The sequence below is a fragment of the Rattus norvegicus genome, chromosome 4, assembly GCF_036323735.1.
Source record: "Rattus norvegicus strain BN/NHsdMcwi chromosome 4, GRCr8, whole genome shotgun sequence".
Taxonomy (NCBI): domain Eukaryota; kingdom Metazoa; phylum Chordata; class Mammalia; order Rodentia; family Muridae; genus Rattus; species Rattus norvegicus.
This window is the reverse complement of record NC_086022.1, coordinates 58,088,077-58,109,356: the sequence shown is the minus strand read 5'-3', so window position 1 is coordinate 58,109,356 and position 21,280 is coordinate 58,088,077. Positions and strand designations below refer to the sequence as shown.

General features: G+C 43.1%; 1 protein-coding gene across 2 annotated transcripts in view; it reads right to left on the bottom strand.

Moving 5' to 3' along the window:
• The window catches only part of Snd1 (staphylococcal nuclease and tudor domain containing 1), a 399,238-nt gene that overhangs the window by 350,570 nt on the left and 27,388 nt on the right, over nucleotides 1-21,280 (bottom strand). For both annotated transcript variants that reach the window (NM_022694.2, XM_039108324.2), the window contains exons 2-8: nucleotides 17,372-17,521; nucleotides 10,246-10,366; nucleotides 7,055-7,133; nucleotides 4,818-4,978; nucleotides 4,040-4,131; nucleotides 3,307-3,465; nucleotides 1,950-2,056 (exon numbers count right to left, since the gene is read on the bottom strand). In NM_022694.2, the coding sequence (NP_073185.2) occupies nucleotides 1,950-2,056; nucleotides 3,307-3,465; nucleotides 4,040-4,131; nucleotides 4,818-4,978; nucleotides 7,055-7,133; nucleotides 10,246-10,366; nucleotides 17,372-17,521 (869 nt within the window). The remainder of the gene's footprint in view (nucleotides 1-1,949; nucleotides 2,057-3,306; nucleotides 3,466-4,039; nucleotides 4,132-4,817; nucleotides 4,979-7,054; nucleotides 7,134-10,245; nucleotides 10,367-17,371; nucleotides 17,522-21,280) is intronic.

Below are 21,280 nucleotides of genomic sequence, written 5' to 3'. Positions count from 1 at the left end.
GAATTGTTATCAGCTATCAGATTCAATTCACAAAATATCAACATAGGGTATCTAAAGTATACTTGGAAAAATAAGACAAAATCTGCAGACTTTCATTAATAAAAGTTCAAAAAACATGTGGTCAGGAATTCATTTCAAAATACTAAGCAAAGTAGATTATTTTCTGAGTCAGACCAAGAGTGGGAGATTGAATATGTATAACGATTAAAAAAATTGAAAAAAAAAAAACTCAATGACCAGCTGTCTTAATGTGTTCACGACTAAGTGGATACATGTACAGTGGGGGGAGCGATGCTGTCTTAATGTGTTCATGACTAAGTGGGTACATGTACAGCAGGAGAGCGAAGCTTTCTGAGAGCAGCACTGCAACTGTCCTAGGCAGCACGAAAACAGAAAAGATGAAGGATGAAGGAGCTGTAACATACGGTAAGAATTCCCACAGAAAGCACGTAATTGTACCCACAACGCATGGAGCTCAGATATGCAACGAAGGACGGCAGATAAACATTAAGGTATGATTTGCATTCTCTGGTCTAAGCCTGTTTTGCAGTAACTCTCTTTAAAAAACAATCTATAATCTCCTACAGCTGTTAGAAAGCATAGATATTATTCTAATTGTACTCACTTTCTTCAAAAACAAGCTGGAACTTAAAAAAAATGTCAAGAAAATTTATCAACCAAAATAACGTAGAACAGTAATGAGTAGAAAATAGAAGTTTCTGAACCAAAGCAAGAAAGAAAGAAATTGAGCATCGCAGAATAATAAGTATTTGTAGTGCTTCATCTACAAGACTATTATATCTTTCCAATTTAATTATGGCACAATATACAACTTTTGAAAAATTAAGCAATCCCTCTCCTTTTCATCAAACAATATACACTTGTCAGATATATCCTATCCAGTGTCTCAGATTAAAATATGTTTCCAGGGAAACTTACAAATGTACACTTATAGGGACAGGAGTTTGTAAATAAGAGTCCTCAGAAAATGCCTAAAAAGTATAAGAATCATTCTTTTTTTTTCTCACCTGTACACATGAGTAGCAAAAAACAAATTAACACAACCACTGTAATGTTAAGATTCTGAGCTAAGGTTCCACGCCAGGGAGCTAAAGGATGGTCCACTGTCACAACTAAATTCCACTTCTGCTCGCCACTGTCCTGGAGTGGGAAACTCTGACTTGCGTGGCGATGTCCCCTTTGATTACTCTTGGACCCTGCTTTGTTTTCTCCCATCTGCCCCACCAAATGTGAGCTCAAAACACCTAGCTATACTTGACCTTGATATCCGAACAAGCTACCAACCTTTAAAATGTCCATTCATGTCTTCTGGGAGGTTTCCATCATCTCGGGAATGTATCAGCACTTACAATTAAACCACACTTTCAAATACATTAGGGCAATTGCCTATATGTCCTGGACCTAGTTTAGGAACCACAGGCTTTACCTCGCCATCACAGTTCTAAGCTTACCTGTTTGGAGCAGTTGATAAGCAATTCATTTCATCATTTTAAATACCTAAACCTATAACACTTGAGATGGAAACTTGGAGAAAAATGACTAAAAACCATTTAAAAAGTAAGTCAAGCAAGAAAAAATGTTATACGGGCTGGCAAGAAGGTTCAGCAGGTAAAAATGCTTGCCACCGAGCGTGAGGGCCTGAGCTCACTCCCCATGTGGTGGAAAGAAGGAACCGACTCAACCCAAACTGTTCTGTGCCTTCCACACACAGCGGCATGGGCACACTCACATGCATACACTCAGCCCTGACTCCCAGGCATTAAACTAGTGTGGACCTAAACTGAAATATGTGAGTCACTCCACAGGACAACCATGCTACCCCTTCTCTCGGGATTTCCCAATTCCCTTACTGAATAGAACAGGAAGGGTGAGACGATGGCCGGCTTCTTTCCCTGAAACACTTAGCAAGGTGCCCTGGCAGGACTTACCTCTCAGCTGCCCTCAGCTTTTCTGCACCCCGGGTGTAAACTGCAATTGACCAGTCCACACAGCGGGCAAAACCTTCCTTCAGGAGGAGTTCAGTGATGTTACCATTCTAAGAGACGAGGCACAAGAGAAGACAGACACAAATCATACACTGTTGCACCAAGAAATCAGTTTTCTGTTTCTGACATTGCAAATGCAGCCACCGTCTAGCTGGTACTTCAGTTTTTCTAAAATGGCAATAGTAGTTTCTCTGAGAAATCACACCTTAGACTCGGGATGCTACTGAGGCTCCTCTCAGCAGCCTGCCCTCATGTCCCAACAACACCCAGCAGAGAAACTCTACCTAACAGGAGCAGAGCAAATGTCAGAGGCACTGACCGCACGGAAGTGACATTTCAGTAGTTCTTTTGTGGCAGAGGAGGGTGTTAATCTTTAGAAGAGATTATACCTTATTCTTTTCTCCCTCTGAGAAGCAGCACTTCCTCCCCTTTCCATCAGCAGAAAGCTGAAGAGCAGACTGCACAAGCCGCATTCTGCCTGGTGGATAACAGTTCATATTCTTCTCTGACACAGAACCTTCTGGCAGGCATGGCCAGAGAGTCGGCACTCCAGAAGAAACAGACATGACCTTGGCACCCTGCAAACCAAGCCTCCCTGCCTACCACAGCTGCCATTTTGGGAGTCATCTAGCTGGGAAAGTAACAGTAGATTAACTGTGTGTTACATCTCCATTACAATGGTGGAAATCCACTTGGTTCTCACAAAGCAAGGTCATTACTTGTGCAAGAACATCACATCTATGAGAGCGCACAACAGGCTCAAATTCCCAACAGTCACAACTATAACAACATAAAAAATTAAAAATAAAAACCCAAAGCCATAGTTTCCACTCAAAACAGAGTTCGGAAGGAACTATTAAAGATCAGAATATGGGAATTCTTCCATGTGTCAGTCTCCTCCTGATTGATGTGTCAGTACTCAGGATAGCTGACTTCTAGACCTGCACATGAAGCTCCCAGTGCTATTCCCAGCCCTCAACTGGCAATGGCAACGTCCGGACTCAAGCGTTTCCCTCTGTGAGGCCAGGAACACTTGAGATGAACGTCCTAAAATCCCGATGCACCGATCTGTGCATGACTCCATGACAGACGGTACCTGCTGCACCAAAAGCTCTCGAGTCGGTGGGTAATACAATACACACAAACCTGCCAAGATGTGAAAGCTCTCGAGTCGGTGGGTAATACAATACAAACTACCCTGCCAAGATGTGAAACCCTGCTGAAGAGAGAAGCAGTGCAAACTGATAAATGCACAGCAGACCCACTGACCCAGGCCACACTGCACACACTGCACACTCACTGGATGAAGGATGGTGCCCAGAATGTTCTGATTATGGCAGCTCTCCAGAATGATCTGAACATCTCTCTGAAGCAGTCGAGACTCCGTGAAAAACTTGGCTTCTGCAGCGAAGGGCTCTGGTGTTTCACTACCATCTGTTTCTCGACGAAAGGTTGGGCACTAAAGGAAAGTAAGATCAGTGAGGAATGAAGCTTAAGGGGAGAGCCAGTGACCCCGCCCACATCAGGCTCCCAGGGGCGGGAGGACCACAGTCTAAACTCAGAGTCCGAAACACTGCTCTTTGACCATCTTTAAAACACCAGGGCAATTAAGTTTTTCATTAAAGACAAATGAAATACACCATGCTGATCATTTTACCTCCTTTAAAACTGTCCCTTTACAGAGAAACAATCTGGCAGTTCCTTGCTCTCAATCCTGATTTTTAAACACACATGGATAGTGTGCGTAAAATAAATTCATATCTACGAAGCTTCAGAGTCACTCACAAATCCTTCTCCTTATTCCTAGCTTCATATCTCCAACAGTGCCCCACAGCAAACAGACCTTGATTACTTTAAACCTAGTAAAACTGTCTCTCTATAAAGTTCAAACCAAAGTAAGTATGAAATAGTCTCGCCAACGGCTCCTAGAAGGAAGAAAAGTATATCCAAATTCCCCAGATACAGAAATCTACCCATCAACAAACACTCCCACAAACCCCAAACCCACTGTGTAGCCCAGTGTGTGGTCTAACCTTAATCCCTGACAGCATGACGGTAACAAGGTAGTGATCCGGAAGGAGCAGGGCCCGGACCACACTGCCGTCTCGAACATGCTCAATGATAGCTGAATGATGATAGAACAAACATTTTTGATCATTAGAGAAAATTGGTCCAGGATTATACATGCCCAACCTACCTGCACCTAACCCATCTCCTTCCCCAAAACCCGAGAAGCCTCCCTCAAAAACTAGAAAAACTGACGGATCAGGAAGGCTCACCTGAGTGAGTACAGGAGAACACAGATCAAACCTGCTTCTCTGTCTTTTGGACCTCCTGAGACTTCCTGCACCTCTACTCTCCAAAATCTAGAATGCTCACAAAATAACTAATAACCTTCATTGGTCTTGCTTATGTTGTTCTAAATCAGTAATCAATAAGGGCCCCAAGGAGCAAATACATACATAGCATATAAACATGTTCATAAGTTTACATGTATGTGAAATGTTTCTCCCTCCAATTTCAGCGTGAGTCTAAGTAGCCTTAAGAGAACAGAATTTACACAATGTGCAAAATACTAACAATTTACCATGAGCAACAGTACAGGGCTAGCCTCAGCAATACATGGCTGTAGTAAGCATTGTGAACCAATTCAAAGCCCCTTCTCTAAATGTTCTTTAACCCTTAAGGATTCCCTTTGGATACTAAATAAGCAAAAGAAAGACTCGCTGGATCTTATAAACCCCAAGAATCAAAGAAAGCAAACAGAAAGAAATCACCCTGAGTCTGTCTGCCTTTTACTGCCATCCTCACCATTGACAGGCTTCTGGTGGTGTGAGTCCACAAAGTGCCTTGGGTTCTCAATGGTGTACTTGAGGTCCCGGATGGTGTGTGACCCGTTCCCCTCACTCCACATCCCTTTCTTCGATGCCTTTGCTTGTTCCTCGCATTCTGAAAGCCGGTTCTGCTCTGGGCTGGGACATGAAAGGCAAAAAAAGTGTGGTTAATGGTTCAAACAGAGCTATGTAGCTCTTGGCCAACTAGTTTCTTCAGTATCTTCTCCCCTAAAGAGAACAAGGCATTTGTTTAACCAGAAAAATCATCAGAAGTACAATTTACAAATTCCAAATTTGTTCCTTCAAAGGACAGATGAGATTCTAAGAACATTTAATGAGAGGCCCAACAGAACACACAGTCCTTCTGCCAGAGGGTAGAATAGAACAAGTTAAGGGCTCCAAGGGGAGCCACTCCAGGGGGTGCAAATTCATTTAAGCATCCTAGATTCCAGAAGCCAGGCCCAGCTCAGCAGGGTATAGCAGGGAAGGTGACTAAGAACCACCCTTAATGCCTTCTCCATCCACAGAGGGGGTTGGGGGGCAGCTGCAGGGCACAGTGCTGTCAGATAATATTGGCTCAAAGTTGCTTAGACTTCCAACAAGGCCAGCTAGACAACAGGCAGTTTGAAAATAAGGCCTCTTCCTTCACCGAAGGAAGCCACTAGTAGAACCGCCCAAGCGGAAAAGATAAAAGAAACAATAACTTCTTAAGGGGGAAAGACTCAGTACAGAAACGACCGCTCACTTGTCCATCTGAACTAGATGTAGGACCATCCACAGCCATATACACATGGAATTTCCTCTCGGGGTCTCTAGGAATTTCTGTCTAAGCAAGCCTGCCCTAACATTTCCCAAGCTGAAAGCTTCTGGTCCTTTCTTCCTCCTCTTCACCCAAAACATAACTAAAGGATTCAGATATCCAAGGTCACAGTTAACTAGGATTAATGAGGCTGTGGGGGTGGCATAAGTAGAAGCGAATGAAAACACTAAGAAGAGGCAGCTTTAGGTCTAGAGGGATTGGTACTTGTTCTGGTGGCAGCAGTACAAAATGGTTACAGGGGTTTTCTTTATTCCACTTGCAAACTGAATTCAAAAAAAACAAAACAAAACACTGCAACAGTAATCATGCCAGTAATTGTCCTTAAGTTAGAACTGTGGCATGCTTCCAAAAACACCACCTAAAAACAAATGTCTCAATTCAACCAATTCCCACAGACACACAACAACAATTACAGAGTCCAGCAAAAGTCTCTTAACAATCAGACAGGACCACAGGTACACAGCGAGTGACCTGGCCCCAGAACCTCAGAGGACAGAGCCTTTGGCTCACGCTCATCATGTGTGCACCGCTGCAAATATTTATCCAAAGCTTTTTCTTCAGCTACTGCACTTATAACTTACCCAGGACTTAATGGTTTAAACAGCATGTTTATAGCCTCCAAATTACTGATGGAGAATATCACTTTTCAGAGACTAAAGTGTTAATTAAAGTCAGCTGCAATCCACCCTACTGAGAACCCTAGTGAACTTGAACATGATTTATATTCTAGAAGCCTTACATATATAACTTCTAATAAGTTCACACTGCCGTTGGCTAGACATATGTTTTTATTAATGAAGTATCTGCAGATTCAAGACCACAGGCTCAGAAAAGAGAGGTTTTACCAACCTTCAAATCCAAGCAACCGTAGTCCTGTCAGTGAAGCAGATTCCAAGCAGAATCTTTCTTTCTTTCCTCCTTTTTCCCTGAAGTGTTCCTTACACTGATGCGACGTCACATCTTTTCATTGTCTGTCTCCCATTAGAATGCTAGCCCAGCCTAAGTCTATTCACTGCTATACTCTCTGAATAGAATATCGACTGATACACAGTTGAGGCTCGATAAATATTTGGGTTGGCTGGATCGGGAATACTCTGGAATGGCATATCTACGGTCTAAGATCCAATAATTCAAGAACATAAGCAAACAAACAAACAGCTGCCTAGCCTCCAGGCCTGGTGTTGGAGGTATACACAAACCAAATGCCATCAGGAAATGTTAGTGACCTCCTGACTCGAAACAATCCCTCAGCAAGATCTCAGAAGACACTGAAGCATCCGCAGTTACGCACTTTGTAAGAGAGAACAAAAATGACACGAAACAAAACAGTTTATCGTGGCTACCAACTTCTTGGTGCCTCAAAAAAGAATGTCCTGAGAGTGCTGCATACTTACTTATTGGCTCTCATGCCTTCTCTCCGGGAGGCCAAGCCTTCTGCGACTAGCGACTCTGCAATGTTTTCCCCATTAGTATCTGAGGGAGAAAATTAACCACATTAGTATCTGAGGAAGGAAATGAACCACAAAAGCCAAACCTGCCTCTGCCAGCAACAGCACAGAGGATGGACCATTTTCATGCTTACTCCTCGGGAGAGGGATGCTGTGGAGAAAGGTACTGGCAGAGGTACAGCACTGAGCTTCTCAGAAAACTTACCAAACATTTAGTCTTGGAATAATCTTCCTTTCCAGGACTTTGTTTCTAATTTTCTAAAGTATTCCTAGGCCAAAACAACCTTGGAAACCACAGGAGACTGACATACATGGCAGGTAGCTCTGTAGAATGATGAGACCCTATTACTGAACACAAACTCAGCTTCATGGTGGCTTGGAAAAGTTCTCTCAGAATCCTGTTTTCCTCCCAAAAGCAGGGCTTGCACTTGCCCCACTGGTTCTTGTGAGAATGAAGTAATGCAAACCATCAACACAGCGCCAAGACAGGAATTAGGAAGATGCAGATAAACTCCTTCAGTGCGTCCATCACACCTATGCCACAAGGTCCAATTCCTCTCCACATCATATTCTAGACTCCAGGGGACACCAAGACAAGCCACCCAGCTTAAGACTAAGAGGACAGTGTCTCTTAGCCTTAGATTCTTTCACAGAGCAGACATCAGAACAGGCAAGAAAAAGATGATAAGCATAAAACCTAACCTGATTAAGGTTCCTCCTGAGCACCTGAAACATGAATTACGTTTCCATATTACTGAGAAGGTGTTAGTCTTGGTCTGTCTCTAAATCCTTGTCAGCTATAACAGTAAAGGAAGACATCTCCGCCATAATCACTGCATAAAAACCTTTAACATGGCAGACAGCAAGCTCCCAGACAAACTGTAACAGATCAGTCTGGTTGACAGGTAACATCAGCACAGAATTTCATTCAGGAAGAGTTTTACCTGGTACATTAACCATATCCTTACTTCCTCACGCACTAACAAGCCCATGTGCATACATATACACACACACGCACATACCTCTAAATGCCTCGCCATTAGAAGACCAATGTTACAACAAAGACATTTCCTTTTTCTACAATAAATGTTGAGGACAATTTTTATACAAAGGACTCTCATGTTCTGCAGCTAAGCACCTGGCCCTTTGCCCTGAGGTTACTATTGAATTCAAACACAGATCTCACTAGTGCTAGTAAATACTACAATGGTTTCCTCAAAACACAAGACTTCTAGAGTGGAAAGTCAAGCCAGAGATGCAGCAGTGAGGAAAAGCTGAGTACTGAGATACAAAACCTCAGAAGATAGAAAGGAACGGAGCCCAGGCCCACTGTCAACAACTTCCTGTTACAGAGCACGCTGAAATGCTCTAACTTTTAGAAAGTAAGTTCTCAAAGGTGATGGTTAATCTTCTTTGGCAACTTAACCAGACGTGGATTCACCCAGGAGCCACAACTCCAGGTGTGGTTCTGAGGAGTTTCCAGGGGCGTGAGAAGTAATACCCAACCCAGAATGCGGGTGGCTCCATTAGGTGGAGGCCCTGTCTACATAAAAAGCTGGGTGCCAGCATTCATGCCCCCTCCTTCATGGTCAGAGGTGAAATGTGGCTGGCCACTTCATGGTCCTGCTGCACAATCTTCCCAGCTACGATGGACTGTACAGATCTTTACACTGTCAAACCAAAGCCGCTGTCTTCAAGAAAACATAGACTATTTCTCATGAAAGGAGAAAAATACATTCCCTTAGACTGAACCTTCAAAGGTTCTATCACAAAATGTGATAGAAAGCGAAGAAAAGTAAACATGTCTATAAGCCAAGGATCTCAATCTCACATACTTATCAAATTACAAATATAAAAGAGTCACAGCTCAGTATCATTCGGAACCTGGTAGATTAACTATCTTCTCTTCAAAAGTCAGAGGAGCAAGCCTTGGTCACACACCTGAAATCCCAGCACTCAGAAGGCAGAGGCACTAAGTTCCAAGTCAGCCTCATCTATATAGCAAGTTCCAGCCCAATAAGTCAAGAGTCTTATCATCCTTCTACAGTAAGCTATAGGCTAACCACAAGTTCTACCCCCCACCCCCCTCCATAAGTGCAATGGAACTGGGCAAGAGGCCACGTTGTCATTCTCAATTCACTTTTCTAACTTTTTTCTAAAACTTGCTCAGTCTAAATGGGATGTCATTAGCTTTACTTTCTAATGCTAGCCTAGAGTCAACACTGACTACTCAAACAGATAACCGTAAGTCGCTATGGTATTAGAAAGACTTCTAATTAATTAAGCACAGAAAGCTTAATAAAGAGAAAAATCTGCTCCAAAACTGTCCATATATACCTAGCTCTTGTCTAGAAAATTAAGTCTTTCATTATCCTCGAGTTTTACACTCTCCACATCCAACCCAAAGATCACAAACTCTAGTGTCCTATGAATCATTTGACCTAGCTAAAAACACATGAGTGTGCTCACACAAAGTTAAATTCAAGAGTGTGCTCACACAAAGTTAAATTCAAACACTTAGAAATGAAGAAACGGGGTTGGGGATTTAGCTCAGTGGTAGAGCGCTTGCCTAGCAAGTGCAAGGCCCTGGGTTTGGTCCCCAGCTCTGAAAAAAAGAAAAAGAAATGAAGAAACTAGGGCCTACAGAGGCAAGTGGTAAAAGAATAGAGAATAAGAAAGTCAGACATCTAGCCTCATCTATCCAATTCCAAGACCTGTTTTCATTCTATTTTATTTCAAACCATGAGACAGATTTTAAAAATAACAATTGTCCCCAAACAGATCTTTTGCTAAAGAGTCCCCCAAAAGAGGAGAAAAGCCATGAGATAGAAGAATGCAGAACAAAACACAGGAAATCTACAGGAATTCAATTAACACTCTGACCCCAGAACAAGGAGCTGTTGAGTGGCCTCTATGGGAAGAAGAATGCTGCCGGCCCTACACCAAGCCAAGAAAGCCCAGTGATAAACAAGGACCAGGGCTGCTAGAGGAGCCCAGCAACAATTTCCATACAAACCACACCAACTGGCCTAGAGTTATGGCCACGGAGGCACATACTGGCCTTCTGCCACATAAAAACTGATCTTGGATGAACTTTAGGCTCCAAGACAAACAAGTTCACTCTTCTTGCTGCCCACCTTTTCCAAGGTAGATCATTCCATACTCTCGTCCTTGGGGAGTCTTGTTTTCTATCGTGAAACAGACTTCCTTCCCAATCAGCTTCTTGCGAAGGAACTCTCTAGCAGGAAATGCCCAGGGCTGAAAGACAAAACAGAACAAGTGTTACAGAAAAACTGCCTTCTCCAGATCCAAGCCAGCATCAAAGGAACTTCATGTCTTCGATATTTAGATACCTACCTCGATCTAGATAGGCCAAAGACAAAAAAAAACCACAACCAACTGTACACTTAGGTCCTCCTAAAAAGGGCCTAGCAGTTGGACTAACTAGCACAGGCACTAAACCAGGACTCGGCACTTCCAGACAGCAGCAGTAACACTCTCCTCACACTCTTGCTCGGTTATGGCTGACGTGTACAATTTTTGCCAATGTTTTTATAGCACTTAGCATGTGCCCTCCAGTGCTTGATTATTTTCCATAGATCATTCCAGTCCCTAAAATGGGAGGCCCCTCCAGGAACCACCTACCAGCGGAACATCATGAATAACTACTACCGCATCTGCCTGTCTCCCTCCAGTTTATAAGCACTTACTTTCCCTAATGCCGGTTCAAGGCAGAGCTGGCACGCTGACAAGCTTTTAGTGCTGGCACTACTTGGGAGGGAATCTCTGCTCCGGCAGGAGCCTTATTTATGTCATTTCCACCACCATTTCAAGAACAGCAATAAAGTTTAGAGAGCAGTCCCTAAAATGTTTCCTCTTCTACTTCTACTCTGGTCTGAAACCTGGAATTTGGCCAGTGAAATGGCTCAGCAGGTAAAAGCTCTTGCTGTATAAGCCTGACAACGGACAATCCCCAACCCCATAGTGCAAAGAGAGGACAGATGCCTGAAAGCAGTCCTCTGGTCTCTAACACACACACACACACACATACACACACACACACACACACACACACACAGAGAGAGAGAGAGAGAGAGAGAGAGAGAGCAAGAGAGAAATACTATTAATAATAAACTCAGAAAAAAAATAGTATGTAAAGATCCTAGAATCTTGGGCAGACAGCAGTGGCAGCTCCTGGTAAGAAGCGCCTTATGAATGCCATGATGGTTCTTCCTGCTCACTCACTCAGGAAAGACACAAGCTGGGGGCACACATCCCATAATAGGAAATAGAGCCTTCACGTGAACAAGATAATGCACAAAAGGATGGTCTTGCCCACCTCAGCACAGCTAGGATGGCTCAGGTCTGTCCAACCCATAGTCCATGTGCAGCTGATGGTGGCTGTAAATGCTGCCCAATATACAACAGTAAACTGAGTTGAGACTCAGAATGTTCTCACGTATATGCGACTTTTCCCGATGGCATGGTTCTCAAGTGTTTACTTTGTAGATGACACTGTGTCACAATGTCTAGACATTTAACTATACATGCCTGTATAGTGAAAAGGAAAGTATTCCTCCTCATCTGACAGCCAGGGCCTCGCTCAGAGTCCCAACTTTCCTTAGGTCAGGAACGGAAGGGATGGACTCCAGGGGCACAACGGCATCCCACAGACTAAATGTCAATGTATAAAAGGGAACTTATCAAAAGGGAGCGACACTCTACGATTCCCATCTTCATGCACTGCCTGTTGTCATCCCTTCAAGACACACATAATAAAATGCAGTCTGTCAGTTAATGGCCAGAAAAAGGGCAGCTCCAATAACCTTTTCTATCCAGGAAGCCTATTTCATGAGGTCATTCAATAAACTTAGTAAAAATTTGAAAAATCCATATAACTTCCTAGAAGCTAGAAGCCAAAGTAACATGCAAGTCATGAAAAGTGCTGTTATTTAATCCCAATGGTGAGCAGCTCTCAGAAGAACCTGGATCAGGTAAGAAACCCAAACCAACCTCCAATGCATCTATCTGCTCTTCTCTCCTTAAAGCACCAACAAGCAAAGAGACTCTCACTCTTTTTTTTTTAAGTTTAAAATAGAGTTTATTTATGGGCATGGGAGGGGTTATCGAGAAGGGAGTAGGGGCAGGGAAAGAGAGGGACAGAGAAGGGGGAGGGAGGGGGGGTGAGAGGAGGGAGAAGGAGGGGTGCTGGCTGGGAACACGTGAGGAAAGGGGGAAAGTTGTTAGGAGGTGGAAAGGGAGAGAAAGAAAGGGGGCAGAGAAAGAATTCTTACCATCACCTCACTTCCTAAAAATGAGAAAACACCACTCCCCAAAGTGGAGGCTGATATATGATTCCAATCATAAACAGAAAACAGATCTGAACCAACAGAATTGAGCCTCTTGTATTTTGACAACTACAGTGGTAAAAACTTCCTGAAAATGTACAGAACTACAGCTGTGTTCCCAACACGCTATAAGCAGCACATTAATACTCAAACCCCGGTAATGCGGTACCTTCTTAATACCCAAGAGCTCAGCAAGTGCTCCACAGGGAAGGAAGCACGCTTACCACAGGTAACAAACTCATGAAGGGTCAGTTCACAAGGAAATCTATCTCTAGCCCCTGTGAGAAATCCTCCAGTTTCTATCCACCACGAAGAAGCTCTCCAAAAGCTTTTAAGGCTTGCTCAAAGAGCATGCACTCTTACCCTCGTTTTACAGCTGATCTGTCACTAGCTGCTCAGGCAAAAGAAAATCACACTGGAGACCCTGAAATGAAATACACCTGATCCTATAGGGGAAAACACAAGCGACTGCAATCTTGTTTTCCAAAATCAGGCCTTCTACAAGTTTTGTTCTATTCAAAACTGGGCAATTTGTTACCAAATAAGCTACTAGCAACAACAAGGAGAAGAGACAACTCAAGAACTACACAGGCTAGAGTCTGTCACTCTTTACAAGGGAAAGTAAGGCAAGTGTCCATCCACGCAGCGTAGCCAGGGAGATGGTCTGTCCCAGTACAGCTGCTGGAGACAAGCCTTGGTCAAACGTCACAACAGTCTAGGAAGAACAGTCCTAGGGCATTCCAGAGTCCTTCCATGTAAGAAACAGTGCCCTTACGTAGTTGAGATTTGAACAACATCTTCTCTTCAGGGTGCCCAAGAGCAGACAGGGGACAGCCTGCTTTCACTGCTTAGACCCGAATAGAGTCATGATGTCTAAAATCATAAAATAGAATTTTTTAATTCTAGTCTTCTTTAGGTCAGACTCCTAAAACTACTGAGACGAGATCCAACCCAGAACAATGTTAGTAGGCAGCTAGAGACTTCGGTACATGGCCCGAGCTCAGGACTTCCTCCCTCTCTTCTCACTATCCCACTCTAGCACCTGGATACCCGCTCTCTACCAATTCAACCCTAAAGCCACAGCCAAGGTAGGACTAGGACATTCATTTCTGAATGTCTCCTGAAACCAGCACAGAACTTCACACACAGCAGGCTCAATTACTCCGTGGGAAATAAATATATAACCAGCACAGTGTCAGCCAATGCAATATCTAGGCTGCCCGCAGTAGCTAGGCAACGCTGGGGATTAGCCTGGCACAGGGCAGTGACGGCTGGGGACATACAAGGGCCCTGCTTTCATTTCCACAGGACTTATGAGAAAGCTGACTAGGGCTGAAAGAAGATACCAGGAGGGAAGGAAAAGAATAATCATATGAATGATATTTGGAGCCATGACACAAAGGAAACCAAATGAATAATGACATTCTTGATTCTTCTTGAATCTTCTAGACTCTTCTTCCTTAAAGAAAAGAGATAGACAACGTTCTCAAGGGGAAGCCTGGGAAGCTGGTGCCTCAGTGAGCAATTCACCAACCCAAAGAGAGCCACTCAGCTTCTTCTCTCATTTATTCAAGTGTACATTCACTGTGTACCTGTTCTGAGTCAGTGCTGACCAGACACAAGGACACAGAGAGGAGAAGAGAAGAGGTCCCTTTGGAAGAGTTCACAATCCAGGAGAGAAAATAAACAACTCTGAAATAAAATGCTGTGGGTGCTCTAGCAGCACAAAGAAGGAGCAGAAAAGGAAATGTTAGGGGCTGTGTCCAGTGGATGGTCACCAGGTCACACTGGTGGGGCAGCACTCCTGATGGGGAAAGCGAAATGAGAGAGCAGCCAAGGCAGAGGAGAATGTGTGAGAAAGACTGAGTGCTTTATCACCACTGGGCCCCATGACCACAGGTGCTTCAAGCCCTGTGATTGATGATCCAATACTGAACAGTCCTCCCTAAACACATACATATACATAGAGGAGCAACACTAAATCAACTCAGTGGTTATACTTAAGTGGGGCGTGTGTGTGTGTGTGTGTGTGTGTGTGTGTGTGTGTGTGTGTGTGTGTGTATAAAGAATAAGAGACCATGAATTTGAGGAGTTGGGAAGGGTGAAAACAAAAAGTTTAAAGGAGAGTATTCATATATGAAATCCTCAAAGATAATAAAGTAGTAAAATAAGTTTATTTCTTGAATTAGGAAGAGACTGGAAATCACAGTCGTCTTTCCACAGGTCGTGGTCTAGGTTGAGGCCTGCAGTTTAGTTTGTAAGAAGAAGCACTAAAGTCTCTGAGAATAACAGTGAGCAAGAGTATGTAAATCTAGCTCAAAAACTCTAGAGGGTGATGGCACCCGCCTCAATCCTAGTACTTCAGCAGAGGCAGTAAGGCCAACCGTATCTACACAGGGAGTTCTGAGCAAGCCCCTGTCCAGAGGGAAAATAGGGATCTGAGACCTCTGGAGGACTTGTGAGGGGAAAGGAGAAGTCAGCATATTGTCTGGATGTCCCCAGCACAGTGAAAGAGCAGCTGGGGGTCTGGGAGAGACCGACTCCATCTCATAGATGGAGAACTTGAGAAGATGAAGCGCTAGACTCATGTCCAAGGAGGCGTGCCAGGCACCTCACATACTATCATTCCTGCCACACAAGTCTGCTCAGTCTCCTCCTGTTACACAGGACACAGCGACAACAGCTCAGAGCAGCCTTGTGCTTCTCTGACAGCCCCAGATATCCATCCGCAGACAAGGAAATGAAAACACAACCTTCTTAGAGGCCATACTGCCTCTCCCTTCTGTGGGGAAGAGCCTGATGACCTCTGAAAGAGGCAGCTCATTACCTCAGAAGCAATCAAGGAAGAGAAATGCTTCAAACGGTGGTTTGGCCATTTGATGCGCACTCAATGTTTGAAGAATGCTGAAACAGGTTTAATCTTCAGTACTTGAACTAACAGAGTGGTGATTACCAAACATGTATTAAGTACTTTGTAAAGCGCTAAGCACTTCATGTTTCCTTATTTAATCCTCATTGAGCAATCCAGAGGTAGATATAGACACTACATTAGTCTCAACACTTGTACTTAGTGATGGAGGACCAATGAGAAAGAACTGATTTTAATGTATTTAGTCATTATCTCTAGAATCTAACCAACTACTGCTGATAGAATAATTGTGGGTGATTTTTCTCCATCTTCATTATCTATAATGCTGTTTCACTATTGCCTTATTTAAAAAAAATACTATTAAAGATGAAAAGAACTAAATGCTTTCCTTAAATAAAAGCTGGTAAGCTCTTGCTTTTTCTTCATCATTTCCTTGAAAGGGAAAAGCAGAGACCAGCCAATTACTAATCTCCCCAAAGATACCAAGTTGGGGCAGAGAACTAATAATTAGGGGTCCAGAAATCCTGTTTCTGACCAGCAAAGCACAGCTAAAAGAATCAAGCACCAACAATTTCCAAGTGTAGAGACCAAGAAGCCTAAACCACACCAACTGGGATGGACACAGACAGTCAAAACTCAAATGGTGCAAGCCGCACAACGGCTATTAAAAGCTGGGGTGTAGGAGGTGAGGAGAGAGGCTCAGGAGTGTGGCCTCTCACAGCATAACACAAGGAGAAGCTACAAGCTGCCCAGAAACGGATGCAGCTAAACTGTTTAGAGCTGAGGAGATGGCTTAGCTGCTAGAGGCGCTTGCCACTAAGCCTGACTCATGAGTCCACACGGTAGGAGAGAACTGACTCCCACACTGGCCTCTTAACTTCACACATGAACCAATGCATAATGCATGCACACACGCACACACACAGGCACACACAAATACATTTAATAAAAATGGTAATAAAAATGCATGTTTAGAGCTGGGTTGTGGAGTGTTTGTCTACCACACATGATACCCTGGGTTAAACCACAATACCATACAAACCAGGCCTGACAGCAACATTCCTGTAGTTCTAAAACTCAGGAGGCAGACGCAGGAGGATCAGAAATTGAAAGTCATCCCATCCCCTGCTACGTAAGTCTGAAGCTTGGGCTACATGAGAACTTCTCACCAACAAAGACAGGGTGGGGAGTGGAGAGGAGAGAACTAGGCTGATCAGTAGCAGAGTGCTGGCCTGGCATGTGTGAGAGCCTGCATTCAAGTCCCAGCACTGCACCAAAAGAACAACAAAAAAAACAACCCCACCTCTTATTTCCATAAAACTTGAGTTTCATAAATTCAGATAGCTTTGGGGATACAGTAACAAAAGGCTAGTACTACCACTGACAGAAGGCTATCGTTTATGAAAATGTCACATTGATGTGACTTCAAAGCTATTTCCCAGGAGTGAGTGAAGCCTACCCAAAAGGACTAGGGATAGCCTTGAGACTGTGATTGCAATTAACTACTGTATAACGATTATTTCAAGAGCTGACTCTTGAGAGTAGCCAATCATGAGATGGAGAGTCAACTGGGAACTAAGCTTCTGGGCATGTCTGTGAGGGGCTGTCTTGATTTGATTATCTGAGATGGGAAGATTGCCCCACTGTAGAAGGCACCATTGCCTGGGCCAAGATCCTATGGTGTACAGGGGCAGGGAGTGACCTGAATGCAAGCGTCCATCCTCACATTCTGCCTCCTGGTTATTTTGATGTGGTCAGATGCTTTAAAGTTCCTCCTGCCTTGACTTCCTCGCCATGGTGGACTATAACCTTGAGTTCTGAATGAAGTATCTCTTCCTTCTTTATCAAAGAAAACTGAAAAGAAACTCAGACATGCAGTGTATGTATAATGGCAGATGTAAGCTACCAGAGAGATCCAGTCATCATGACAAAGTACTCACCATGAACAGAAAGAAAAAAAAAAAAAAAAATAAGTGCATCAAAAAGAGGAGAGCAGGCTATCAATCAGGTCCCCACAGCCATAAAAAGCCCTGGAGAATCACCTACCTCATCTGGGGTATCTTTCCCATCTGGTTGCGTAGCAGCTGCCCGACGGGCGAGATTTCCAGCTCGAATGTTGCTGAGGTTGATCTGCCTCTCTGGAGGCGGACCGCCCCGGGGCTGCCCTCGGACAATGATGGCACACCCAGAGAGGACCTACACAGGTAATTAAAAAGGGAGAGAACGAATTAGTGATCTGGAAATAGCATCTCTAGAAAGTAACTCGTATGCTAATGAAGTGCCAACATCTAGATCAGAACTTTGTACTTCAGAGGCCCTCAAACATCTGTGAAATGATGAAGTGGTCAGAATTAATTGAGTTTTATAAGAGAAATACCTACATAGAGCCTTGGGCCAGATTCAAAAATGACTGACTCAAAAATGTAAGTAGGAATTAAACAAAAAGTAGAAAAGACATAAAATAAATAGACTGAGATAAAAAGACATAGGAGACGCGGAAGTTAATAACCTTTGTAATTTTATCCCAGCATGCACCAACACTGTTCTTTTCAATTATTAACAAGTTAATATATCCATATTTTCCATTCTGGAATGAGGCAAACTATAAACATCTAAAGAAAGAGAAAGTTAAAAGAAAGGAACTCCTACATAATCAGGGCCAGGCACAGGGGCCACCAAAGCATGTGCAACCATTGAATGAGAAATCCACAACTCCTGTCCTCTAAAAGCCCACATCCTAAACACTTAAGTCCCCTTCTCCCTAGTTCTGGCTAAGGAGCCAAAACAGAAACTACTCACAACTGTGAAAAGACCTCTGAAATTCAATACGTGAAAGGCCACAAAAGGAAAGATGTTAAGAGGTAAAGAGGCATGCTGTAAAAATGCAAGCTATGCAAACTGCCTCAGCTTTGTGAGGCCACTCTAACCGTGAGGTAGGCTCACTCTCTCTGAAAGATTCTCAACTCCATTCTTCAAAACAAACAACATCCACTGAAAGGTTAATGCAAAAGGCTGCAGGGTTTGGTCAATGGAGAGCACAGCTTGCATTAGATCCTTGTGAAGGAAGTTCACTCTGAAGCATTCTAAGGGGAGGATGCTTCCATACCCCCACTAGCATTCTCCATCTCAACCAATGCTTTAAATTGTGAAAAAGGATCATGAGTCAGAAAATGAGAGGAGTAAAATAACTGAGAGGCTACTATCCAATGGCTAGCACACCTCCAGAAATACAGGTCCCCAAAAGTGGTGGTTGGAATGGCAATGGCCCTATAGGCCCATAGAGAGTGGCACTACTAGGTGTGGCCTTTTGGAGGAAGTATGTCACCGATGGTGAACTTTGAGGTTTCAAAAGCTCAAGTCAAGCCTAGTGCCTCACTCTCTTTTCCAGCTGCCTGCTGATCAAAATTCAGAATCGCAGCTCCTTCTCCAGCACCATGTCTGCCTGCACACCATGCTTCCCTCCATAATAGATTAAACCTCTAAACTGTAAGTCAGGCCCAATTATGTCTCCTTTATAAACACTGCTGTGGTCACAGTGTCTCTTCACAGCAACAGAAACCCCAAAAGAGCCTCCATGTCCTTTCTACTCCGTTTTCTAATATCCACCATCACTCTATGAGAGAATCAACCCTTGCTCTCTTCTGCACACTTTCGTTCCATTCACATTAAGTGTCTTTAAGCAATAGAAGTTCATATTGTCTATTTTTAAGCTCTACTAGTTGAGTCTTCTATACAATGTCTTGTTTCTTTTACTAATTCTTTTTAGCACAATGCACCCACGCTGGTGTGAAATACAATTCATTTTCATGACTATGGTAATTCATTGTATGATATTATAATTGATCTAGCCACTCTACTACCTTTACATGAGAATTCCAAACAATACATAGATCCTAATTTTTTTCCTTTTTATTTTTTTATTTTTTTTATTTTTTTTTTTGGAGGTGGGGGTTGTTACCCTAGCTGTCCTGAAACTCAGTCGACCACACTGGCCTCAAATTCAGAGATCTCTTGCCTCTGTCTCTCAAGTGCTGAGATTAAAGGCATGTTCCACCACCACCTTATTCCGTTATTTTTTAAATTAGCCCTCCAAGTTGATATCTCCTATACCTTAAGCACATAAGACCTTGGCCTAAATCACTCCACTGTGGCCACATCAGAATGCACAAGCAAAAACTTGTCCTTTCGATCCTGTTTACAAGATATTCTCTTCATTTTCATCCTTTCTTCCTTTTTAGACTTTACTTTTTATTCATGTGTGTCTTTGTGTCTGCATGTGACTATGTGCATGTATGCATAAACGTGCACTTGTACCCACAGGGGCTAGAAGGCATCAATGGGGCAAGAAGGCATCAATGAATCTGCTAGAGCTGAAATTACAAGCAGTATAAGTCACTAGGAGTGATTTTGGGTCTTCTGCAATAGCAAGAAGCACTCTTACCCCTGAGCCATCTCTCTAACCCTCATTGTGTAGTGGCCAAAGGTCAACATTAGTTTCTTTCTATCACTCTCCACTTTATTTTTTAAAGCAGGATCTCTTACAGAACCTGGATTTCAGTTGATTCTGCTGGATTCCCTAACCAACAAGCTGCAAGGATCCATCGGCCTGTCTCCACCTCCCCAGCTCTGGCTTTTTTACATGGTATTAGGGATCAAGTTCAGGTCCTTGTGCTTGTGCAGCAAGCACTTTACCGACTGAGCCACCTCTCCTTTCCCTTAAGATGCTCTCTCTATTCTTTATTTCTAAGTATAAGAATTGAAGACAATGGTCACCAATCCAACTTCCTAAAGGCTCATTCTTCCAGGCAGAAGAGACGGATATGGGCACAGCTTTCTTCTGAAATAGTCTCCCCAGCATTTGCCAATGGCACTGAAGGAGAGGCAGAGAAACAGTCTTCAAGACACTGCAGAAGAATAAAACACCTCTGATAAGAAAGGCTAGTTTCCCTCCTATTTATTAAAGGATTTGAAATCATTCAAGAGATACTATACCCTCCTTTGAAGTTTTCTACAACTCATTTTCCAACAACTGATAACTCCCTCCACTGGCCTTGTCAGCAGCTTTTACTGAAGTTTCCCCTCAGTAAAAATATTCTAAAGGGCTTCCCTTATAAAGGTTTTCTACCCGATAAAACCAAGGGGGATATACCTAAGATATCTACATAAAACACAGAAAAGACTAAGGAAGGTCCTACAAAGCAGACTTTATTTCATATGGCATCATAAACATTAGCATTGGATTTTCCAAAGTTAATTCATTGATTGATTCACTTTTCATCAATACTTATTAAATACCAATGATATGTGGGACTCTGCTCTAGACAAGCTGCATACTTCAGGGGAATAGAAGAGACAAAAGTTTCTGCTCCTGAAGAGCTGATGCTCAAGCGAGGAGACAAACAGTAACAACATATGCAAGGAAAACACAGCATTTATCATATTTTTAATTTCAGAGGAATAAAGACTGTAAAGAAACTGTCATGGGTAATTGAACTACCTTAGCTCCACTGACTGATTCATGTTACAAACTTTCATGAATACAGTAATTATCCTTAATTGCTAATTTATAGGGCATAGAAAACAAGTCATATGGTTACTGCTTTATCCAATTAGAAAAATAAAATGACATATTCTAGAAGAATCTCAGGACTACCTGCTGCAGCAGGAAGACTGTGAGGCCAACTGTCAAAATCAGTTTGACTGGGGTACGGATTTGACATTTCTCAGCTCTGCCTACACAGGTCGCAGAGAGATGTGGTAAGATTCAAAGGATCTGGCTTCAAGGCACAAGTCAGACAGCCACAGAGGCTGAACCAAAGCACTGAAAAGAAGAATGGGCATTCAAACTGTTCAAACCCACTTACAAGTTCACTAGGAAATTTACCTAGTGAAAGACTGAGGGTCACTAAATATTGCCCAGCAACAGAGCATGACATTAAATCTTCACTAGATTCT